At 35.8% G+C, this 27327-nt stretch overlaps 1 protein-coding gene across 2 annotated transcripts; it reads right to left on the reverse strand.

Annotated features, from left to right (window-relative positions):
• Nucleotides 1-3044: 3044 nt before the first annotated feature.
• LOC148276808 (polycomb protein Sfmbt-like) lies at nt 3045-17734 on the reverse strand. 2 transcript variants are annotated; one of them, XM_088233702.1, is made up of 5 exons: nt 17576-17734; nt 17276-17468; nt 15546-17198; nt 11172-11407; nt 3045-4667 (listed from the first exon to the last, which is right to left on the reverse strand). In XM_088233702.1, exons 2-5 carry the CDS (start codon nt 17409-17411, stop codon nt 4365-4367), a joined length of 2328 nt encoding a protein of 775 aa, XP_088089828.1. In that variant the 5' UTR covers nt 17412-17468; nt 17576-17734; the 3' UTR covers nt 3045-4364. The 2 variants fall into 2 exon arrangements, with proteins under 2 accessions (XP_088089828.1, XP_088089827.1); XM_088233701.1 differs by having other exon boundaries at nt 3045-4670.
• Nucleotides 17735-27327: the final 9593 nt, after the last annotated feature.

Here is a 27327-nt window from a genome sequence, read left to right on the forward strand (position 1 = left end):
CTACTTATTTTTCGTTCTACGAAAAAAAAAATATTTTGCGGAAATATAACAGTAAAATTACTTTTGTTTTCCTCCGATCAGCAAATATGAAAGTCCTGACATAAAGTTAATCGGTAATAATTAAACAGTAATAACTTCATAATTGAAGTATTTTGCTCTACAAAATGTCTCTTATTATAATAGAAGCGCCCATGTTGGAGACATATTTTTACTGTAATACTCGTAGCATATCACAGAGATAATGTACATTTACTCATGGCATAATTCCTTCCAAGAATGAAATATTTTTGTGCAAAACCATTTTCATTTTGTATCCCATTTATGCGCTAAAAAATGTACAGAGCAGAATAGATATTTGATTATTTTATTTGTTAAAATTGCTACTATTTATTACGAAAGAGATCATTAAAATTTCTACCAACCATTACTTCTGGTGTCGAAAGCTTCCTTAGAAGACAACAAATATGTTTTTTTTTTTTTTAAACTTGTAAAATAGAAAATGTGTCATATTATATTTGTAATCAAAATATGTATTGTTTTAATTTCTAAAACACATTAAGAAACACTATGAAAGAAGGAAGTTGTTTTATTTCAAGAACGTTCTGGTAATTTTTTTATCCTATTGAGCAATGAGGAAAATCACTGGTTTTTTAAAAATACTTTTACGACATGATTTTTTAATGTTTCTTAATGTTCAATTACACCGCCTGTGACATCACAAGTTCTCTTTGTAGGGTTCTACCGATTGATGAGTTGGTTCCCGTAAATCGTAAATCTATCACAACACTGTCAATGGTTGATTCATTAGTCATTGTGATGTAGTTCATTTTTATTAAAATTGTTTTTATAATTTTTCTCATATGTTTTTGAGAAATACCCTACAAATAAATGCTCTAATTTTTACCGCGTGTAAGAAATCATTCAATTCAATTTCCCATAGCGTTGAACTTCCTCATTAAAGTCTAAAACAAAAAGTGTCATACTATTTCAAATATGTGCTTACCACAGTACATAATTATGTAATTTGTTTATTCCTTACACCAGTTAGATTTTCATTGGGTATCATCATCATCGTCATTCCTTTTCTGCACCTAATGGTACATAGAGCACTGCATTGGTAAATCAATTGCAGCGTATCTTAATAATTTTTGTTATCTGAAGGTAAGATGAACAGTCTCACGCTTTAGTCCAGGGACTATGAAATATTCCAGTCTTAAATTATTATTTACAGGGGATTTTTTTTATACAGTGAAATAAAAAAAACACATATTTGGTAAACCTGTATAACTATCATTCATGCCAAAAAACGGAAGGCTTATTCTGTCACAATTTCGTTTCGTAAGTGCGGTGACTTTGCAAAGAGATCTCGAGAGTATAAAATAAATTATTTTTTACACCCCACATGCAAGTATAATATTGATTAGAACAGGAGTGATCTATTTGAAAAATAAGAATCGGATATAATGCGGAAGCCGGTTAAGGAGTGGACATGAGTGATGAATGACTTGGATTTATTTCAAAATTCTATTAAAACTCGACTACTAAAATATTGATTAGTAAAAATAGAAGTGGCTCACTGCATCACTCAGCGGTGAGATTCTCAATGCTCTCTAGGGGGTAGAGAAAGCATTGCTAGAGTGTTATTTACGTACTAATTACGCGCTAGCAATACTTGTTCTACCCCCGAGAGAGCCTTCAGAATCTCACCGCTAGTAATGGAAATAAAATAAATAAATGTGTGATTATTTCATGCTTTTATTAAGAAATTAGATCATTTCCAATATTTACATATATTTTCTTAAAATTCTATGGGAAAAAAAAATTTATTTCTAAAATACAATTTACACAAATTGCAAAATAGTAAAACCTAGTAAGCAATTATACTATTTTTAATGTGTAAAAAAAGGAAATGTCATCTTATTCATTTGAAATTCACTATAATGTGTATGTATTGTAAGTCAGGCAAATGTGATACCAGTTATAAGACGCACGAGGGTACGTGGATACATCATGTACATAAAACGAAACCCCAATTGACATATTGCTTAGTTTACTTAGTTACAGACACAATCATAATATACAAAGATTTATATCGTACATATTACTTCAGTATACACCTACAGGTCTGCGCCAATTGATGTAGTTCGGTACATCACGAGTAATAATGGACAGCACTCTGTGTTCGGGGTAAAGTAACTTAACTCAGAAACTATAATCTAAGGTAACTATCTGTCCCCTATATTGTAAAATAGTTGTTACAGTGATAATCGCAAGTGACAATTCAAGTCATTTCCTGAAATACCAATGACACGTTGACAGAAATGCTCTTTGAGCCATTATTTTAACTAAGACGTTAATGTGATGATGTAAAATTTTGGGAATACACTATATAATTCGATATTTACAAAGTTCATTTTTTAAATATTTTTAAGCTTTATTTTTTAAATATTTCAAAAAGAAAATTAATTTTGTAAGTTCATCATGATTACATAAACATATTGGATATAAAAATAAAGTCAAAAGACACATTTTCAGGTCCGTGCCAAAGTTGCGATTCCGCAAAAAGTCTATTTTATGGCATTGAGCAAAATACTTTTTGAAAAAATAGGTTTAAACAAACAATATTACGATGAATGACGACATAAAATATGTAAGTTTGTTTACATGATTTAAATTAATTGGGTATAAAAAACTGTTAAGTACATTTTGTAAATTTACTATGGGTTTAATCAATAACCCCTAGAGTTAAGACCTCGGCGCTGTCAGCACCCCCGGGGGCAAATTTTCTTTCTTTCGATCGACGTATAACCTCATTTTTAAATTTGTAAAAAAAAAGACAACTTATTTTAACACCCACTGTACAAAATATGTCCTGAAGTTAACACATTTTAACCGGTGTTTCCCAACCCGTGGCGTGCGCCCCACCGGGGGGCAATTTGAATGTCTCAGGGGGGGGGGGGGCAATGTGAGCTTGCATTTCGCATGCTTTTCGAGAACATGATGGCAGCACCGATATATTTGTTCTTTTCCATTTTTCCATATTATTTTTAATGATAGATGGCAATACTAGCCCAAATGTCAATGTCAAAACTTCGGGCACTCGGCATGCGTGTGATTGACTCGTTCCTTCGCTTACATTCCGTAATGTTTATAAACTTATTTTAATTAAAGTTCCTAACCCCATGCAAAAATGAATAGTAGCAGGAAGAAAAAAGTTCGTCAGTATTAGGAAGATTATTTGCTGCTGGTGCTGACAAAAAATGTTGTATTTGTCAACAGTAGGTACTTATGTTAAGCATGTAGACTCTGAGTAAATGAATTATGTATACAAATAAAAATTATTATAGTATTGTGAAAAACAAATACATATATTGTTTGGGTGTGTCGAAGGTTAGCGCAAGACGGGTACCGCGAATGCTTTCACCCCATCCGAACCGACACCGTATCGAGTGTTCTAAAGAGTTTTTGACGCTGTGTGGCACTGATCCAACCGAACTGTCACTGGAGATGAAATTTGCGGCCCAGCACCGAAGAAATACAGGGTCGTTTCATCTACCGGAAAGGTTATGGCAAACATCCTTTGGGATTCAGAAAGAATTTTTTGATCGATAACAAAAGTAAAGACACAGGTGCGTGCTACGCGGATATCTCACACCGTTCAAAGGAAGAAATTAAACATAAAGGAAGGGGAAAATTGGCAAAAGGCATACTTTTACTTCACGACAATGCACCGGTTCATAAGGCCAGAGTTGCGGTTGATGCCATAACATAGTGTAATTTTGAGGATATTGTTCATATAGTCCAGATTTGGCACCCGGCGATTACTACCTTTTTTCAAATTTGAAAAAAGAACTTCGTGGAAGGCATTTTGAGACCAATGAGTCACTCCAGGCAGTGGTAAATGACCATTTTTCAAGCAAAGATAAAAAATATTTTAACAAATACTTGGAAAAATTAATTCTAAAATGTTACAAATAATGTACACATGTTTGAGGAGATTATATTAAGAAATAAAGAGAAAAATAAAGTCTTTTAGTGGCTCATTCCGCAAATATAAAAATCACCACTCGTAGATGGAGATAAATATTTAGCAATTTTTCATTACAAAATACAAAGACTAGGAACGCTCCGCATCCACGATACGTATGGACAGAGCGTGTCCGCCTTATAATTCTAATAAATTCCAGAATTTGCCACAGTGGGTATGTCCATATTTTATCATCTCTCTTTATGTACATAAATAAAAACTGCATATTTCATCATTTGCATGGACCTGATAATATGATGCAGTAAAAAGAAAAAATAATAGTATCTGGGGACAGTGAGACAAATACATAAATATATATACGAGGATTTGCACATCATTAGTAGAGCTTGCAGGCGGGCTTCAGCTTGCACTTGAGCTGCTGTATGAGGTGGAAGATCTTGAGCGAGGGCCCCACCTTCATGTGCAGCAGCTGCAGAATATCATCCTTGGACAGCTGCAGCATGCGCGCGCCGTCGACTTGCGCAAAGTGCGCCGAGTACGGCTCGCAGTCATTCACGGCCAGAAACTGTTGCACGTGCCGGGCACCCCACAGTAGCGGCTCCACGCCCCCGCCACTGAGCTCCGCCAAGGAACTGTCGGCGAGGCGCGGGATCCACATCGCCTCTTCTTCCTTAACCGGCTGCTGAAACACAGACTAATTATAGACACGAAGAATAATTTGTGTGAAACCCGATATTTTTTTATGACTTACTAAAATAAAGCAAAGGCTCAGGATAGAAAAAAAAAACAATTTTTATTGTTTTATTTTAATTTTGTATACTGTAACGACTATATTTCATTCTGCCCCATTTAAGTAGCGCGTGATTAAGCACGAGTCTAAATGATATTTTGCTACGTTAAGATTCTAGCATGGCAATACCAGGTTAGACTGTGCATTGCTTGAAAAGGAAAGATCGCCCGTGTTTTCACCGCTTCTGCGGAGAAAACGTGCAACTTGACAAAATCGAAGATGTAGTTCTTTTATTATCGAGGAAGCATGGCCTTACGGCATGTCAGTACTATGTAATTGAATTTGTAATCGTATTGTCGTTTCAATTTGCCAGAACAAGGAATCTAATGAGGTATTTTTGTCCGTAATTATAGGCTTCCTAAACACCCTATTTTATTTTTAATATATTTATAATATATGGTATATTACCAACTTTATAATGGATTATCATTACATCTGTCTAAATCCTGACAATTTACGTCAATTTCTACCTACAAAATCTAAATTATTAAATCTGAGTTTGATTCGACAACAATAAAATTGGTCATATTATTATTTAGAGGAATGACGCATACAACGATGGCTTACGCCAAGATATTTTCTCTTTTATTCTTATTTGCGAAATTATTCGCATATGATTACATAATGACGTGCAGCGTTTGCTTTCGAAATAATTTGTAGTGTTTTTTTTTCTAATTTGTTTTTCCTTTGGATTTAGATAATTGTTTATTTTATGTTTGAGAATATTTGTTAACATACTGAGGTGCTATTTGTGAAAACCTGTAATTGGCTTATTTGTTAAAAATTTTTTTTTTAATAATGATATTTGTAGCTGTTGGTTATCTGAAAAAAGAATAAGAATAATAATAAATAAACTATTGGCCGGATGTACCTTTCAAAAACTGGAACCTTCCACATAATACTCTGGCTATTTGATATGGAAAAATTTTGAATGTCTACAAAGAAGATTTTAAATAATTTAAGGTGGTGTCAAGAATCAAATATTTAATATTTATTATTATTTTTAATTTAATTTTCTAAATCATTTGACAATTTGGTCTTTTAGAGTATATATTTAGCTAGGTAAACGCATAAAACTGTATAATTTTTTGCTGGTAAAAATAAAATTGTAATTTCGAGAGATGCCTTTGTTATTTTGCAATTACCTGGTCTACATGTTTTAATTAGCAATACACAGTGATTATTGAGGCTCCGAGACTATTTAAATTTAGAATCCTATTTTTATTTTGAATCTTTACACATCTGGTGGGAAGGTCGGATATAATTATTGTCCTCATTTTGGAGAGATTCTCACCTTTACTGGTTGAGCGACACTGGTGAATGGCGTATATTCTGTGAGGAGTTTGATCTGCATTTATTTGTTCGGCTTACTTTTTGCATTGTCTCACAACAATGCACAGAGCGTAGCTGTCAACCAATAAAGACACAATTTTTCTATATAATTAAATTAGAAATTTTTGTAAATCTTTGAAATATGTTGATACATTGAGTGTTGACATTCTTTTATTTTAAAAGAAAATCTGGACATTTTTTTACACTCCTCACAGAAGGCCGTTACAATACCTTGGCTACGTAATTTCATCTTAGAATAGTAGTCAATTTTGAAATATCACGTCGCTACAATTTGCCGTTCATAAATAGATACTATACCGAAGAAGAGCAAGAAAATTTTGGAAACTGAACGATCGATCTAACAGACGTTTTAAATGTTCATTTGAAATTTCACATCGCTACGACTTACTATTAAAAATATTATACAGAGGAAGGCCGGGAAAAAATTGTCTCAAAAACACTATTATTGATATAAAATAACATTTCAAATGTTGATCTAGAAATGGTATTAAAAATGTTGATTCTATATTTTACATCGCTCCGACTAAAACGTTTGATTTTAACGAGAAAGGCTGAGAAAAATTTGGGTCGAAAACCGCACAGCTGATCTACAAATGGGATTTTAAATGTGGTTCTAAATTTCCCATAGCTAGAACTTATTACAAGAAACAGCTTATCAAATGATGATCTAGAAATTGAATTACAATTATTGGTGTACAACTATGCTTCCGCCATTTTCCTTTAAATGGCTTTAGCGGTAAGCAGCGTTCCAACTAAATAGATCATACGCGTCATGCAATAAACACTATTTAAATCTGGCAACATAACCTCGTAGAAACATTAGTCGATTTGTGTCTGCATCATTAAGTTATACTCGATTGAAAATGTCAGTTTAAGGGGAAAATTCTAGTCATTTCTTATTTATTTATTTACGGATTTATTCAGTCCGAAGAAATCTGCAGCTGAGGCTCATCAGGGTGAGGCCGGTATTAGTGGCAGAATGTGTAGTGACTGGTTCCAACAAATCTTTAAACCATGGGAATGATTCAGAAGCGAGGGAATTGCCGGGATACAAAGAGAGACGCGATAAAGTAATTTGGCAGCGAGACAATGCTCGACCCCATGTTGCAAGAGTGGAAAGTCAAGACATACTTTGAAATGGGAAGTTCTACCCCGCCTGCCTTATTCTCCAGACGTTGCTCCCTCTGACTATCACTTGTTTCGATCAATGGCACACGGCCTGGCTGACCAGCACTTCCGGTCTTATGAAGAAATTGTAAAAAAATTTAGATCGATTCATGGATCGCCTAAGCAGATGACAGATGAGTTTTTTCAGTGCAGGATTCGTACCCTGCCCGAAAGATGGAAGAAAGTGGTGGCCAATGATGGACAATACTTTGAATCACAAATGTATAACCAGTTTTTTACAATAGGGCCTCGAATTTCGGAGAAAGCGAAAGCAATGTTGTGAACCCAATATTTAAAATGTTGATTCTAAATTTCACACCGCTACTACTCAACGCCAAAAATTCTGATTTTACTGAGAAAGACTTAGAGAAATTAGGCTGGAAAATAGCGTGGTAAATCTACAAATGGCATTTTAAATTTTGATTCTAAATTTCAAGTGTCTACGACGTACGGTCAAAAATTTTCATTATGTACAGAGGAACGCCGAGAAAAATGTGTCTCAAAAATAGCACCATTGACTTAAAAATAACATCTAGAATGCATGTCTAAATTTCACCATTTTGAAGGAGTTTCTGTGACAGACATTTTTATAATACAGATTTCTTCTCCTTTTTACTCTTTAAGCAAACTATTCTAATAAGAACACAAGTTTTTAGAGATGATGATATTTTTTATTTATTTAATTTTCTTTCTCATGTAAGAGCGGGCGCAGCGAGGCATCGCATCAGCAGCAAATATAAATATATTACTGCTTACAGCATGCATAAAATGGAATGTACTGCTCACATAAGATTGACATCTTCTGACCAAAATGAATAAAAGAATACCAACAGCTGGGTTGAAGAAGCTTTAAAATTATTATTGTCATTCGCCGCCACCTATGTGAGGTTATTTGTATCTAAAAAAATAGAGCCACGGTTTGACAAATTGTTAAAAAATAAAAAGGCATAGCCTTCTCACTAAACTTTTTAAAAATAAAGTGTAGGACCTAAAGCCAATAGTTTTTATTTTTGCCTCGCTTGCGACAGTGACTCCCAAGACTGGGGGTTATATAGTTAATATTAGGTGCTTACGTATGAAATTATCAATTTTACAAACTTGTCAATTTAAAAATGGGTAACCTTTGTGTTAGCATAGGAACTCAAAATTCAAGTATTTTTTGTTTTAAAGCTTTGTTTTTGTGTTGTTTGTTATTGCTAGGATGGGACATCACAAAATCAACAATGGATAAGTTGAAAATTCTCATTTTTTAATACGAGTTCCGCAGTGGTACTTACGCAGCCCAGACGGCACCCGGCATCATGATGTATACGAGGTTGCTGCAAGTAAACGCACTGCTAGTTTTTGGTTTGAACGCTTCCAATTGGAAAATTTCGTCATCTACAATCCCACGGTAGACCAGAGACTAAGGTTAAAAATAAGGAATTCAATGAAGTGGAAGCGGGCTGATGTCAACTAACTAACTGAACTACAACTGAGCTAGTAACAGCTTACAACTTACGAAAGTGAGAAAGCTTTATTGAATCATTTACAAAAAGTCAGCAAAGAAGCTTGAAACCCAATGAGGTGAACGAACGCCAGCGATAAGCTCGCGTCAATGCCTGCATTGTTTTACTGCTGGACACATAACGAGGGATTCTGAGTCAGATCACAACTTGAAATGGATTTTGTACGACAACCGTAAAACAGTAGTTAAATAAAGGGCCTTTAGTCAAACAATGCGCAACACGAAAAGGGGTATGGTGGTTCAATCCACTATAGCTTAATAACGTCTGGCTCGACTGTTACTGCAGACATATATTGTCAAGAATTGCAGACAATGATGGAGAAGCTCGCAATACAATACAACAATTGAAGCTGGTCAATAGCTCACCGCTACTGCTGCTTCACGACAAAGCCGGCCGCACATTTACTAGACTCTCTCTCACTTATCATACTTCAATGCATCAATAAACAATTATTAAAATGACAAAACTGTTTATACACACTGACCATGTTCAGGTCAAAGGCTCAATTCAATTCACCCACAATAGGGAAATATCACATACTACGAATACCAATAAAAACATGTGAAATGGATTTAGAAAAATTAACTAAATTTTCAAAATCAATATGGATATTGACCGTGGAGAAATGTTTTCATACATAATTTTTTGAATGAAATTGTTAAAAAATACATGTCTTTACAAAAACGCGACATGTTTGGCCTTGACAATTGTTACGTCAAGATTCGTGAAGATATTCATTTTAAATTTCAAACTGTCTCAAAGTTCAAATCTAACCAAATCGTGACGCATTGGGGGTGTGGCAATGAACAGTTTTCGCAGGAATTTAAAATTATAAATTTAAAAATATTTTTATTTTTTACTCTACAGTATTTCGTAGACCCTTATTAATTTAAAATTGTAAAAAAAAAAGTGATATTTCACTATTATGAAAAAAGGTATTTCATTATTTCAAATGTGTTTTAAACCATCTGCATAGCTCTTATACATATTCTGGCAAAAGAATCGAAGTTAATTGACATTTGCAGTTCATATACTTTTGCAAGAATGTATATAAGACTTACGCAATTGGTTTAAAATACATTTGAAATACTATATCCGATTTTTCCATAATTGTGGTTTTATGCTTTTGACCTAAACATGGTCGATATATTATAGTATGAGACCATACTTGGATCAATTCAATTTATAATTTTCAAACAAAAAATAGATTCATTTTTCTTTAAAAAACGGTAATTTCATAGATTAGCACCTAATATTATCATGTTATCGACTAAGTAGAAACCATGACAAAAGAATATTCTGATAATTTTTTGTAGAGTGGCAACCCGCGTTACAGTCGGTAAAAGAGTTCGCCATTTGAGCACGGCTTATGTAAAAAATGTCGACCCAGCGAAAGAACGTCTGTTTCAAACGTTCTGGTAAACGAAAATTGAAATAAGATGTCATCATAAACCCGGGAGATTGGGACCGAAATCGTAAGTCAAAACCCCATCTTTAACTTGTCTAATGTAGAGCTGAACAAGCAACTAATATTATTCCATTTTGACACAGGGCTCCCTTAATCTTTACCCTAATCAAAATGCCATGCTCATAATTCTAATAATATGTTAGAATATATTTTCCAATTACATCTTCCAAGTGAGATGTAATATTTAACCTTTCAGATGACGAATCCACCATCATACTGGTGGTTTTATTAAAATACAAAACTCGAAGCAACTGGAAGTCAGAACTACCTACGTACATAAGGAAGAAATCATGAAGATGATTACCATTGGGATAGAATCTCACAATGGACCTCCTCAAGAAGTTGATTGAGATTCTACGAGAACTGAATTTTATTAGATTTTTTTAGTTAAGTAGCTTTGTAGTTTTCTAGTCGCTACATAAAAACTTATCGTTTATAGTAAATTAAATTAGAGCATCATATTGTATAAATCCGTATATTTTATATGTATCTTGCAATAAACTTTATAATACACCATTTGGAAATCCTTCATTTAACATTCTGTCGCATCACCCTGGGGAATCTGCGAGTACCATCAACTGAAATATTATTTATTATGGAGTGCTTTGTTAAAGACTGAGTAGGCTGATGAAAACTCTGCGAAAGGGAACATGGAAGATCTCCATAGCATCTTTTCTTGAATTTGCCATGTTCCCGGTCCATAGCGTGACAATATTTTAACCTGATGATAGATACTTATACTGATAAAAAATAGAATAAACTCATGTGCGGTCTAAAAAGCCGATCATCATACCCTTACCCGCACCGGATGGTGCATAAGGCACTGAATAGTTTCCAACATCGAGTTGAACCAAAGTAGTCTCAGCTACAGTATCAACTGGGTTAAAGAGCACAAACCTCGGAAATGGCGACGGCGGTAGGAGGAACCTCCGCAGGGCTCGTGTCCATGGGGCTTCCCATTAGGAGCTCCATGTCTGGTTTACTATCTTCTGGGAGACAGGGGTTCACTTCCTGTTTGATGACGGGATGTAATTCCTCCTCCCTTTGGTCTCTCGTGTCATCCACCGCAAGCTGCTCCGGTGGCGGAGCGAGGTTGTGATTACCATTGTTCATATTACAAATGTCTTCGGACTCTGAAATGTAATTAAAATTTCTTTGTAAAATTGTAAATTCTTTCAAAATTTCGTTGATAATAATATGATTTTTCATTTAAAAAGAATATTTAAATATGGGATTCTTTTATACTTAAATGATATATACGTTTTTAAAAAATGATACATTTTTCCGTCAGCACAGGACGGGACGGTAAGGGGACATTTAAAAAAAAAAAAAAAAATTCAAAATAAAATAAAAAATATATTGGAATAGCTTGCAATACAAGAAATATAAGCTAATCACATATTATGCATAATGCAGTATGCATTAAGGCTGTGCAGTTTTATTTGTTTTCTACCTTTTAAAGGGACACAGCGATAAAAGGGTGCTAAATGGTCTCAGTATAACATGTGTGAAATATGATTACATTTTGATAAGTCTAACTGCCTCCGGATTGATATCAAAGTTTCAATAGTATTTTATTTTTGAAGTATGCTGGAGCATGGAGTTTGAGTTTCAACCAAACTAAATTAAAGTTTGTTTGACATTTCATTCTGCAAGTGTAAGAACATTAATGAACGCATTTGTCCCAGACACAAAATGTGCATATAAAACTTCCTGGAAGAATAGTGATTGAAACTGTAGAGACTGTTACAATCAATATAACAATCAACAAATAACACTTTGAAAGGGGAAATGCTGAGCCGAAAATCTCAGATTCAGCCTTAAAAAGAAAGCACAGACAGGCTTGATGCTTCGACTTCATTTAAATCTAATCAATCGGAAATGGACAATAGTGACAATCTATGTTTGCCGCAATCAAAAGCCTCTATGTGGACTGCTCCCGTCGATAAGCCAACCGCTACAAACAGTACAGTAGACTATGATTTATTATCAGGAAAATGTAATAGATGAGAAGTGTCAGACAAGGCTACAGCAGCTATTGCTTAAGCAGTTCTTCAAGAATTATTGGTAAAAATAAGCTTCGCCGGAAACGCAAAATAGCACAAAATTGGCTGCAAAAGACAAAGTCCTACAAATACCCGCTTTATACTTTGACGGACAGAAAAAAATGGAAAAATATATAGACAGAGAATTATTAAAGAGCATATTTCATTTATAATTGATACATTGTTGACATCCTCGGGATATATTGCACCATCTTTTAGCACATCCAAAGGAATAGAATAGCAATCATTGATTTCTTCTTGGAATCAGAAATCATTATCATCAGTGGCGCTACAGCCATTTTTACAGCCAGAATTTGTCTCCATTCGTCCCTGCACCCCGCGGCTCTTCTCCAGTTCGTCAGGCCAATCGCTCTAATGTCACATTCCACATTATCCAGCCATCTTAATTTTGGTCTGCCTCTGCTTCGTCTGCCTTCTGGAGTAGTATAAAGAATATTTTTTGGGGTGCGGTTATCATTCATTCTGTGCACATGGCCCAACCATTGTAATCTTCTTATTTTGACGAATTGTGCAATGTTGGGTTCGCCATACAGTGTCTCTAATTCATGATTAAACCGTCTCCTCCACAATCCGTTTTGGTTGACAGTGCCAAATATCTTCCTTAATATTTTTCTTTCCAATACTTATACCATATTTTCATCTCTTTTGGTCATAACCCAGCATTCGGCACCATAATATGTAATGACTGGTCTGAGGAAAGTTTTGTAAATAATGGTCTTAGTTTTTCTAGTAAGCAATTTGGATCCCAGATGTTTAAACAAGCCATAATAACATCTGTTTGCTGCCGATAGCCGTGCTCTAATCTCGGTACTATAATTGTTATCATTAGTCATTTCAGTACCTAAATATTTAAAGGAATGACATTGTCTATGTGGTGTGACCCAACGTCAATTGCCTGCTGTACATAGTTTATTTGTGACTTTCTTGCAAACATATATTTAGTCTTAGATGTATTTATTTTAAGACCCATTTCATTTGCAGCCATTTCAAGCTTTAACAAATCATCTTTTAATCCCGGGACAGTTCTGAGGATTAAGTCTAGGTCATCTGCATAGGTTAATATCTGGGTGGTCTTTTTAAAAATAGTTCCTGTTGTTTCTACTCCTGCATCTCTTATGGATTTTTCAAGAGCAATAATCAACAGGCGTGCCAGTGCATCACCTTGCCTTAGACCGTTGTACGCCTGGAATGGATCTGACTTGCTGTTTTGAACCTTCACCAAGAATTATGTTTTCAATCCCACAATCCCACCATTGCCTCGTACAGTTTCGACCTCTTGATACTGGAATCAGAAATATCTATGGAATATTTGCTTAGTTGGGCGTGATGTGAATATTGATAAATATGAACACAGGTTAGAAAAACCGTTACATATAAACTAATTACCCTTCTGATACTTGTACCTATACATCGATGGCAGCACATCAAGACTGTAATTATTTTCAGGCACAATAGAAAAGATGTAAAAATGTTAGAAAAGAAGTCTGCCCGCACATCTGTTTCAACCCATTTCGGCAGTTACCCGTGAGTCCAACTCAAAGTATTAACACAGACCGAACATATTCTGCGACAGTTGTAGCGGTTTCATAAAGCGTATATTATAAAGATTTAGGAAATCAATTACCGGGCAAAATGTTTCATGCCCGATGGCTAACTCGCGCTAATTAAAAAATACTTTCGAAACCCTGAAAATATATCGCTCGCAATGAAGACAGACTCCGAGCCGCACATCAGTGATCTGGCAGTCTGTCACATTTTGAAATCCCGCAGCATTCAATAATCTACAATCAAATTTCAACTGATCCAACTTCCAACTGCAAAATTTGCCACCAGTCAATAATAACACTGACATTATTGACTGGCGGGGGAATGTAATTGAACACCCGATAATAAAAATTGATATCTGACAAATACACCCGACTGTTTGCTGCCCAAAAAGGAGAAAGAAAATCGTTACTGCGCCTGCCGTATTATACTCTTGACAATTGAAAGGGCAGTAAAGACTGGCGGAAGGCTTCATGTATGTAAAAGCCTTATGGGCGTAAAAAATTAATAAAATAAAATAAATATAAATACAAAACCCAGATAATGTCTTGAAAAGTTATGCTAAAATTCAATAACAAAAAAGATTTTTACCTTGATTGAAATATTAATTTAATAAATCATTTTATTTCATTACCTATATACGCCCAGTGTGCTTTTACATGACAGGTATAAAACTAAAAAGTTTTATGGTATGACATATTGTGCGGGTGCTTTTATAACAAACAATAAGAATAAAGTATCAAATAACATCATGCTTCATTGATATAAAGATACAATACTGCATATAACTAGGTAAATACATAGCTAAATGTATTGAAAAATTATAACGGAGGCAGAAGATGATATCCGATTCTAATCAAATTTTGTATGTGAGCTAAAAGTATCATTTGGCACCCTTTTTTTGCTGTGTCGAATAGAAATCGGACAGTTGTAATCCGGTCTAACGTACATATTGTGTCGAGTACGAGTTGTGTTCATTGTCATATAATACATAGACACGCCCTATAGAGTAAAATATTTTTTTAAATAAGTGATACGAAAACGTACCCATAGTTACAGTACCCGGCAGTAAATAAAATACATGGGGCTTAAGAATGAGACTGCTGACTTTGTAGAGCGTCTCCTCTGTCCCGGGAGTTCGGGATCTGTATGCATGTATGTATGACAAAGACGACGCTCTAAATAAACAGATGAAAGAATTGAATAAATATGGTTGCTCAAACATAGGCAAAATAGTGAATAGTGTGTAAAATGGCCACTTAAACCAGTCAATGACAGGTCATAAGCTTTGTAAATCCCTGGACTCCCATATTCCCTCTCTAAATTGTTCTGAATTCCTGTTGAAATTTGTTAATTGTTTTAAGCTTTGTAGATCACTCCTGAACAAATATTTACCAATGAAAAGTGACACAATACTTTTTACATGTTTTAATGACACACAAAGGCATATTTCGCTTTGAATTCTAAACGTCATGTCTAGCTGGCAGTCGAAGAATGACTAAATACACGTCGGGCATGACTGAGCATATAGACATGAGTTAAGTGTCATCATTTATGAGGGCTCAGGGCATATCCATGTATTAATATGCCAAAAGTTGTGTTTATATTCTGTATGGTAAAAATAATGCAATCCGTGTACGGAGGAGATCACTATACTTACCGCGTTGGCGGAACTCATGGTGTCCCTTGCTTTTCTTCTTGCGGCCACGCTTCCGGAGGTGCGGCTTCCCAGGAGGCGGAGGGGCGAGGGGAGATGGAGGCCCCTCCAGGCGGTGGCCCACGGCCCCGCACCAGCCCACAGGGAATATGTCTGGACTCTCGCAGTCCAGCCACTGGTCATACTCCTCCCCCCAGCCGTCAAAGTGCACGCGCAGCAGGCGGCCCTCGACGCGCGCGACTGTGGCCACGCACACCAGGCGCGGCTCCATGAGATCCACGCACTCCAGGCGCATGCCGGACACGAAGCCGTGCGAGGGGGGCGCGGGCGGCGCGCTGCGCGGGGGCGCTGCCGGTGCGCGCCCCGGCGCCACTGTCAGTGGTATGCCGCGCTCAGCGCAGAAGCCGGCCGGGAAGATGCAGGGCGAGTGCTCATGGTAGCAGAACCAGTCCGCCCCGGCTTCGTCCGGCGGGTAGCAGTCGATGCGGATCATGATGTAGCCGCGCAGCAGCACCCGCATGACGGTGGCTTCGCACACTGAGGACAGGTTGAGGGGGTCCACGGCCTCCAGCTTGGTGCCCTCGCGCAGCGGGGCGCGGGGACCGAGCCCGTGCGGGTCGGGCTGGCTGTACTCGCGGAACATGTCGGACGTGGTGTCATCCGCGTGCGCGTCGCCGGCCTCCAGGCGGCGCAGGTAGGCGGGGGGCGCGGCCAACTCGTGCCCCGCGGCGCGCGCCCAGCCCACGGGGTGAATGAGCGGCGAGTCCTCGTGACACCAGAAGCCGTTGACATTATCGGGAGTGCTGTCGAAGTAGCGAACGTGAAGTCTCTTCTCCACTATATCGTCCACGATGGCCACCTTCACTCGAGACAGGCGGTTCTTGTCCACGACCTCTAGAGTGTGTCCGTGACGGAAGCGAGACTTGAGGCTCTCGTGCACTTTGCTGTAGAAGTCGGCAGGCAGCGTGCGCGCTCCAGTCAGCTGGCGCACCAGGAAAGTCTTCCAATCGGCGTACTTGTTCTCGATGGTGTGCGGCGGGATCAGCGGCTTGCCTCGAGTGGCGCACCAGCCCACGGGGTGGGCCTCGCGGGCCGCGAGGTTGACCCAGAAGTCCTTGGAGCCGTCGGCGCCAAAGCCCTCGTAGCGCAGCAGCCCCATGTAGCCCTTGAGCTTGAGCACTGCGGCGACCCAGAAGAAGTCCGCCGGCTCGCCGCCGCAGTCCGTGTTACGCACCTCGACCTTCATGCCCTCGAACACGTGGTCCCACATGTCCGCCAACGGCGCGTGCGAGAACAGCTTGACGGGCGCCGCGAGGAAATGGCAGCCGAACAGCTCGCGCTGCGGCCAGAGGTGCGCGGGCGGCGCGCGCGGCGGCGGCGCGCTGTCATCCAGCGCCGCGCGCCACAGCCCAGGCAGGCGGGGTAGCGGCTCCAGCGGGATCATGCCCACGAGCGCCTCGCTGCTCTCCATGAGCTTGAACTTGTAGTTCGCCCGCTTGCGGAGGTGGTAGTCCTCTAGACCATCCTCGGCCCCCGCTTCCGGGATGGTGTTGCAGTAGCCGGTGTAGCTGCGCGCGCACGTCACGCTGCAGAACTTCCTCTGGCGCGTGTAGAAGGCATGCTTCACGCCGATGGCGCCGCATTTCTCGCAGACGGCTGTAAAAGAGAGCGCTCGTGACTATGCTATACTGTGTGAGTGTACTTATGACGATTCGAGTGTTCGGGGGACTTACCGATTCCATCTTTATCTATCGGCAGGACGGAGAGGTCGGATCCTCCATGGTAAGCGATCGGAGACTTCAGTACTAAATTCGGGTGGGCGATGGGTTTAATTTTTTTATTTTGGGCTTGAGCGTTCGAAGCGGCCATTCTTTGTTTAGTAACATCACAATTTTGTGAATTACTCTTTTAAATACGTCATAATATCTACAAAAACGTCGAAAGAGGAAAAATGTAACAGAAGGATAAACAAATTAAACGAATTAGAACATAACTTTCACAAGGTTATTTTTTTTTTTTTAAACCCTTCTTACCCTCAATTGTCGGGTAGCCTTACTGAATCTCATTCTGACCACCAATAGTCATTAGAGATTGTGTATTTTTAATTATATCAATTATCGATGATATTTCTAGTAATAAGACTACGAGACCATGCTCAGTTTCAACAAATCAAAACAATGCCGGCAGACTTCACTTTAAAACCAGAGAAGCGCTATAATCAAGCCACAGTCGGCCATAGTGCTCAAAAATCAAAACAACCATAGATCACAAATTGACTGCACCATAAAAAAAACACCATCTATATTGATTTAGCCTCTGAATAGGATAATCTGGAGTAGTATTCCAAACGCTCTCGTGACCGTATTATCTTGTGTATTTACATAAAAAATACACAAGAATAAATAGCACTCTCGAGAGCCACCATATCACTAAAACTTGCTAATACGGGTCACCTGGTAATTTATTATTTCAGTAGGCCCTCTACTTTCGCACATAATTGGTTCTTGAAAATGTGTGCGAATGTTGTATGTTCGAAACTCGAAGGATGTCAAAAATATCATCAAAAATTGTCTTTTCAAATATTTATTAATCAATAATACGATATGAGTATGAATAATTCTAATTCTTATTCATTAATTAAGTTGATGAGGCGTGCTTAAGCGCTTTCAGTTAGTTTCTTTTTTAATGGTTGTTTCAAAATGACTCTATTTCTTTTGATAAAGAGTTCTATAATGTATGCTATGTCTTTCTCAATCGCTTTACGTATTTGGGATATAAATATTATGTTCTTCATTGGGATCGCATTCTTCCATAGTAGTAAAAAAAGTTTCATTCATATTTAACAGCTTCTGCTTCTTTTCTCTTCTTTCATTTACTAATAAAGGTGTTGCTCAATTAAGCATTCATTAGGCAGAGCTATTTGACCGCGGGAGCAAATGCACGGAAGCAGATAATTTTGCATTATCGATAAACATTTGCAGAATACTTAATTCTTAAACGTGCAAAAGTCGAGGTACAATATCAAATATGTATTATAACCACATTATAACATTCTGTTTATATTATATTTTGTTATGATATTTTAAGCAATAAGCGTTACTTTTATTTTATTTACTATTTTTAAAAAAATTGGTAGTAGGCTTCAATAAAGACAAAAAAAGGAAAAAAAAACAGATGATCGTTTTGTAATTGTACCAAAAATAAAGGCAATTTTTGTGATGCAATACATAGGTACCTATTTAATATATTTTTAAAGCACATGGAAACAAATGAAACAAAATCAATTTCAAAACTTATGGTAAATGAAAGCTCAAAATATTGAGAAAGGACTATTTATAAAAAAAAATATACTTATAGACCTGTAGGCATAGAATTAATAATAGTCCAGAAGGAGCGTAGAATCATATTTGAATGCATCGGACTGTGTCCAATAATTCCCTCACTATGCACTTTCGCCGCACGCATTCTTGAAGTCGCCGGGTAATGTTGCCTGATGGGAAAAAAATAATCATATCAAAAACGTAAGGTAAAAAAAAGCAATTTGTTAATTTCTCTAAAATTTTATTGTGCACGCGGAAACATTAATTGACAGTTGTGTAAAAGGTCATTTAATAAGAGTAATTGAATTAATGAACTATGAACTAAAAATATAAAACATATTTTATTTCACATAAAACAGATATTTTTAAATCATGTTAAATAATATTTGATGTTTTAAAAAAAAATTCGTTCAAATCTCCCCCACGGCGTTGTTTAATCCGAGGTCTAATTTTCATTAGTTCTTTCATTAGATGACCAAAGTAGGGTAAAAAAAATTACCACCCTGGCAACACTAACAAAATTTCCATTTTGTTTCTTCGACAATCTGACAGATGGAAAAATAATTTAATTTTTAAGTAATGCATTTGCTGCTTTAACATTCGTTTGTTAATTACACATGAAATGTTATGCCACCCTGTTTCTTTAAGATTCTAGCAGTATTTCTACACTTTAAAAGGACACAACACGGCATAGTCGAATTCAAATCAGGAGTTGCGTACTGAGCGACGTCTACAAAGAAACTAATGGGTCAAAACGTAAACCTACTCATTTATGAGTAGATTAGTGGCCTTCTGTTTGATGTGCGTATGCGGTTTCTGGACTATTCTTAATTCTATGCCTTTAGGATTAGCGTAGTCTGTGGGCTTAGTAACTAGAATAACGTGTAGATCTTCTGGTTTAAGGTGCGTTATTTTATTTCAATTTTATAGGTTAATGTCATTTATTTGTTTTTTTTTCAAATATTGTTCGTCTCAAATAATTTTGTTGGTGACAGTTTTTTTTCTTGTTCACAGTTTCAACTTTCATAATTTTCGACGTTTTTAATATTTGGGTTTTCTTCAAACATACAACAAATAATAGGTAGCCGTTGACAACGAACCCGGTAACCATGGAGGCAGCTTGTGACAAGCCGCCTCTTACTTCTCCATTTGACGTATTGGTGGATTTTTATAAGCTGGCGCGTGCACTATACTCACACATACGCATCGCGTAGTATCCGTGAATAAGTCCATCAAGGCCTGTATGTAGTAGCCCTTGAAGTCCATGGTATGACGTATGACATCGCACGGCATACGCATTAAGAAAATAATATCTGTCTCTCTCGCGCTCAGACGCGCTTATGAGCGTGACATAGACAACTATTGCTTTATTAGTTTTTAAAAATCTCTTTTGGATTAGAGCGAAAAAAACACTTACTTAAAAACATGACATATCGGTAGTCAGATGGCAAAAGGGACCATATGTATTTTTTTCTGTTTTTTAGTTTTCAATAGTTTTAATCAATATTTCAGATAATACACATAGAAAAAAAAACTCACCATAATTTAGAATGGTAATTTATTATTGAAAAGCAACACTAAAATATTTCAGTTTGGGGACTGCAGTCTTGAAATTGAGTCGTATTTCAGCTCTCCTGAACATTTTGGAAAATTACAGATGGGTCCCTTCCCAGATAGCAGTGAAACTTGGTACAAACTTGATTTAAGATTGATGGAAGGTTGAAAAGGAAAATTTGACCCGACAAGTTTTTATCAAAAGTTGCTAGAATATTGTTATGTCAAATTTGAAGAGACAAGTTTTTACAAAACTTTCTGGAATCTTGCCATGTCAAGAATGGTATTTCAGAATCCGAAAATTATATAGTGATGATCAACACATTGCCATATACATAAAAATATGGAGAGAATTCCTTTTTTTATTTTTTTATATTTTAACCGTTATATTTAATCCCAGGACTTTTCTACCAGACCGATTTTTTTTAGCACCACAACAGGCCGTGAAACCCAATTACAGTGGTGAATTACAGCACGGTACACCCAGCCTTAAGAAAAATCACATTTAATTTTTGTGTTCTCACCAGGAATCGAACCCAGAACCTTTCATGCGTGAGCCAAATGTCTTAACCACTACACCACGAAGGCCGCCAAATTAAATTAGTGCATGACAAATATCCAAAAAAATGGTTAATTCCAAACAACATTCAGATTGGCAATACTATCAAAGTCATAGAAAAATATGATATATTTCACCGTTTTTGTCCGCGGGTTTCATGTCATTTATAATGCGCGGTTCTTTAATTACGCATTTATCATTGGACGTTTTTCCGGCGATTTTAAAACTTTAAAAATATTGTCGAAGTGTTAATACTCAGTTTAAAGGATGAACTATTGATATGCCACTGAGGAAAAAACATTAAAAATGAGTTTTTGTTGCACTGTCACTAGACAAAACAGTCTTGTCAAGAGCTCTTTAAAAGTAAGTATGATATTAATATCTCATCCACTGCATGATGCTTACAATAGTTTAAACTGATTAATTATTAAATATCACAAACATTATACTATTATGGAATTGAATTTACTGAATTATGTTTTATTTACAGAACGAAAAAGCTGTCGATAAAATAAACCAATACTTTAACCACAGAGGCTCTTATACTTCACTACTCTTATACAATGTTTCCCTCTGTTGCAACAAATTTTGATTTGAATATCGGATACTTTTTACCATGAGAAATCCCGCTAGTCGAAAAGCTAGTAAGTCATAAAACAGTTTTATTTATTTGTTTCAGAGTTGAGAGACAAAATAATGCACCGGACTCTGATATCCAGTCAATTGACATGGATTATTTGACATCACATCATCTGACATCACATCATCTGACTTTCTTGGCAAAAATAGCCCGTAATTTTTATTATTTATTCAAAATAAATATACTGAGTAATAATAACAAGATATTTTATTTAATATTAATATTTTTAAGAAGCTTCGTGTTTTTTGTTTTTTGGTTTGTTTTTTTGTTTCGTTTTTTTTTGTTTTTTTCGTTTTTTTTTGTTTTTTCTACTTTTTTTTGTTTTCTTTTTTTTCTCTATTTTTTGTTTTTTTGTTGTATTTTTTGGTTTTTGTTTTTTTTTCCTAAATTAATCCAAACATCATGCAAGTTTGTTGGATGGTAACTAGGAAGTTTTCTTTAAACTTGCCTCAAGTTTACAGAGTTGCAATCTCAAACTTGGGTCAAGCTTGAACTCTTGATACAAGCTTGAGGCAAGTTTAAATTGCTATCTGGGTTCTGCCATCTGACTACCGATATATTTACGAGTATTTATTTTTGAACAAGCATGTTTTTTATTTATTATTTTGTGTTCATTATAATAATAATTAACAGAGTGTAATTAAAATGCACAGTACAAATTATATCGGAGAAAATATGTATACGCACTTATTGACAAACTATAAATCTTGCTATTTATACCTTAAGTACTTAAAAAAATCTAAACAATTTCGTATTCTAGTTCTAATTGACTAAAAAATAAAATTTTCAAATTTAAAGTGCCCCTAGTTCTTGGAAGGACTATAATTAGTAAAATGCAACATTTAAAAAAAATATTTGAAAAATATAAAATAATGAGACAAAGTATTTTACAATTGTTAAAAAATAAAGTCAGGGATCAGAGCACAACACATACAAATTTATACAATTTACAATATTTTTAAAAAGAAGATCGTTATTAAGTATACAATTGTTAGTAAAAAGAAACACACACACACAAATTCCGACATATTACAAGATTATCGTCATTTATAAAATACGAGCATACAAATTAATTCATTATTTAAAGTAAATTATTTAACAATACATAAGTAATAAAATGCACTATAAATTTTAAACCAAAATTTTCGTTTTATTCAACTTTTACAATACTTACCTTTGAAGCTTAAAAAAAAATTAAACTATTTCATTACCAATTAATATAAATACATTTACAACAGAGATGAAGAACATTTAAGACAAGGTAATATAGAAGTCTAGGCATCTACAGGGCTTATGACCTGTCAAACCAGCCATTGACAGGTCATTAGCCCTGTTGATGCCTAGACTTCTATATTACCTTGTCTTAAATGTTCTTCATCTCTGTTGTAATATGTTAATATAAACAGCTCCCCAGGGAGTTGAATCCAGTCCTTGTCTACAAAAATTTGGACAAACTCAAAATATTGTTGATAAACACATTTTTGGGAACATACAATTATTTCAAATAATAAAATGCTATTGATTATTGCCTGCATAGTTAACCGTGGTAATTGCCATTTAATAGTACTCGTAATTGCATGGTTGAGGTGTTAACCGAATTCTAAGGAAAAAAAACATGTTTAATAAAGCTTTGTCAACGAAATACGTTGTTAGATAATTATAGTTGCAATTAGTCATTTTGGCAACTTTTTATTCCGAAATAATATTGAAAATATTACTTCTGGCGGTGTTAAATCTCTTGGAATTTAAAATTTCCGTCGAATTCAATGGCTATAGATCGGCAAACATATTTTGTACATCTCTTTCCATGTGCAATCTGTATTCTGCTATTATCCCTTCCTACCAGGTAACACGAATGGGAATTATCAAGGGTATTCCTACTGACATGTCAGATTCGGAAATCCTTGATGAAATTTCTGTTCCTAAGTATTTTGGTAAAATTAAAAAAATCCGTCGTCTTAATTATAAAGACACCAAATCGGGAACAATTCAGTGGCTTCCTTCATAATCAATTGTGGTTACTTTTGAAGGACAAAAATTACCAAAAAATGTATCTTTACATTACAACTCCCTTCCAGTTTGTTCACAATACATATTTCTGACCATCTTATGTTTTAGGTGCTGTCGTTTCGGACACACCAAAACTGCATGCAGATATAGTCCTCGCTGTTTTAAATACAGCGAAGATCACCTGGGAGAGGGTTGTCCCAAAAATGCTCCTCCTGTGTATAAATTGTTCAGGTTGCCATAACGCAACTAGCTACAACTATCCTGAATACACTAGACAAAAAAATATTAAACACATAATGGCGTCCCAAAATTTGCCCTATTTTGAGGCTTCCAAAAAGATTGTACCTTCAAAATCAACTTTTGCCGAAATAACTTCAATGCCATCTTTGTTAAATGTTTCGCAATTTACCCAGACACTTGCAAAACAACCTATCCATGTCTCAAACCTCTTTAACATTCCGCACTCTAAGAACAAGTCACCCGTCTTATTTATCTTGTGATTAGCCATTAAATTCAATGTTATTACGTCCTAATGGAAACTCGCTTGTCCTTCTGAAAATCCATCCGTAAATTCAGGCATTGTTCAAACATTACTGACTCTCCTTCTTAATATTATATCTAATAATAAAATACCGTACAACGCTGCTAAATTAATTGCCAACATCTCCACTTCCTTAAATTATAATGGTGGTTCTCCTTCAATAGAACTGCAGAAGCGCCATTTCTAATAAATCGAATCTTCTCTTTCTTCTTCAAAAATATTTTATTTCTGCAGCGGCCATATCTGAGACATGGTTTAAACCCTCTTTTCATTTTCGAGTGAGCGGCTACTCCTGTGTCAGGTCGTCAGGTGTGACCGACCCAACGGGAGCGCAGGTGGAGGTTTTGCCATCCTCATAAAAAATGGTATCCCTCTTGAAATAATTCCAGTTTTTCCTCCCAACAATACCCAAACCCAAATTTGTGCTATTCAGTTTTATAACGTTACATTGATATCTATTTATTTCAGTCTAGCCTCTGTATTTTATGTTAATTGGTGGAATAACCTTATTTCCAATATGTCTTGTCCAGTTATATTGCTGGAAGATTTTAATGCGCATTCTCCTGTTTGGAGATGTTCTAGTGAAGACAAATCAGGTTAAAATATTATTAACTTTTTAGATATTTCAAATATTTGTTTACTAAATAATGGCTCTCCGACTCGTCTCGGTTCACCCAGTTAACACGCTAATGCACTTGACCTTTCTATGTCTTCGAACTCTCTAGCCTCTCTTCTTTCTTGGGACATCATTCCGGATACCCGTGAAAACTATCATTTTCCGATTATTTTGTATTTTCAAACATATCAAACCAACAATACTATCACGCGTCCTAAATTAAGACTTTCATCTAAGAAAATCAACATATCTGGTTTCTAATCTGAACTTGAAAAAAACATTTCTTCTTTAGAACTAACTGAATCGTGCGTAGAATCTTATGACAATCTAATAGACATTTTTAAACAAACTGCTCTCAGACACATTCCTTTTACTTCTGTTAATCCACATAAACCAATTCCAGCTCAATGGAGGGTTTCAGAATGTACTGATGCTATTATAAGTAGAAAAAATGCTTGCTAAAAATACTGTAAAAACATGTCTTTGGAAAATTATTTAGAATTCAAAAAACAACAAGCAAAAGCTAAAAGATTATTCCGACTAAAAAAACGAAAAGGTTGGCTAACATTTTGTGAAACTCTTTCACCTAAATCATCCTTAACTACCATCTGGAGTATGATTAGGAGGTTTAGAGCCGCTTACAACTCACAATCCCCCAATTTTACTAACTCCATGTAATATTTAGATTAACCAGTTCATGAATAAACTTGCTCCCCCATCTTGCCAAATGCCACAAAATACCTCTCTCCAAATTAACTCACCATATTTTCTTAATTCTCCATTTGTTTAATCTGAGCTGCAACACGATCTTTAAAATTTAAATGACTCTTCTCCTGGGCCAGACGATATTCCATACTCAATGATAAAACTATCCAATTCTAAATTTTATATTTTTCTTCTTAGTATTTACAATAAAATATTTTCATCGGGCTTAATCCCAGATAACTGGAAGCAACAACACGTTGTTCCAATTTTCAAAGGTGGTAAAGATAGGATAGGGTAGATAGATAGATAGGATAGGATAGGTGGTAACCTTAGGATCTTCATATCGTCCAATAGCTTTATCTTATAAAAAAAATAAAAAAATGGACTTTACTGGTTCATTGAACACTATCATCTTTCGAAATTCCAGTTTGGTTTTCGTAAAGGAAAATGAACTCTTGACAGTCTATCTATCTATCTTCACAACTGACATCAATTTATAGTTCTACATTATCTCTGACATCAATTTTTCATTCTCTCGGAAAGAAAGTTTAGTCGCAGTTTCTTTAGATATCGGTGGAGCTTTCGATAATGTTGATATGTCTGTGCTTCTTGATATATTAATTAAATTTAAAATTCCACAAAAAACATTTAATTTTATTCAAAATATTTTTTTCCGAGAGAACTATTCACGCGTTTGTTCAAAACTCGATAATCGACACGAGAGTAGTCTGGAAAGGTCTTCCACAAGGCTCAGTTTTGAGCCTCATAGTATTTAATATTTATACATGTGATTTGGAAAGGTTAATAACAAAAAAATGTCGGATTATATTATTTGCTGACGATTTTACCATTTATGTTTCGGAAAAAAGTATTTTAGCCACTGAAACGAAAGTTCAAAATTTCTTAAATGATTTAAGTTTATGGCTTTTGGAAAATGGTCTGAAATTATCACCTCAAAAAAGTGAAGTTGTGATGTTTTCCAAAAAAACGTCCCGTTAGTCTTGATATTAAATTTAAAAATCAATCTATCCCAAATCATTCATCTGTTAATTATTTTGGTCTCAATTTAGAATCGTCTATATCTTGGTTAGTTCATATTAACGAAATTGTAGCAAAATGTGTCAAAACTTTTAATATTCTTAAATGTACAGCTGGAACTTGGTGGGGATCGCACCCATCTGTCCTTCGAATAATGTACAATGCCCTTATACGATCGCATATGGATTATGCGTCGTTTCTTTTTGGATCTCTTCTGAATTATTTGTCAAAAAAACTTGACCAAATTTAGTACAAATCCTTATGATTGATTGCAATATGCATGAAATCTACTCCAGTTAATGCTCTGCAAGTGGAAAACGGAGAGGAAAACCTTTGGAAATTCACCGCCAACATTTATCAAATATTTTTTTTATCAATCGTTTAAGTTCATCACATTATCCGCTGATTCCCAAATTTGCAGTTATTCTTATTCCCTTCCCTACTGGAGAAGAAAAAAGAAAGCGTTGCTAGTTTTGAGTCATAATTCCTTGTCTTTTTTTGCAACGGAAATATATCGCAATCATTCATATTCAATATATTTTTTTTTTTTTTTTTTTTTTAAAAAGAAATATTTGCGTTCTTATGATTTACCCAAATATTTAATTTTGAGGGCCATTCTCAACGAGTTGTAAATAACTCACTATTAGAAAATGGAATCAAGTTGGGGTAGAGTGGGATTCGAACCACGGACCTTTGGTCTGTGAGTCCGAGACACTAGCCACGGGACCACAACCCGACTTTGCTTCTCTTTGAAAGCCTACCCTGATATATATTTTAATGTTATGACTGAAAGGAAGACTGA

The sequence above is a fragment of the Micrasema longulum genome, unplaced genomic scaffold (genome assembly GCF_059751315.1).
Source record: "Micrasema longulum isolate JH-2025_06_02 unplaced genomic scaffold, ASM5975131v1 h1tg001143l, whole genome shotgun sequence".
Taxonomy (NCBI): domain Eukaryota; kingdom Metazoa; phylum Arthropoda; class Insecta; order Trichoptera; family Brachycentridae; genus Micrasema; species Micrasema longulum.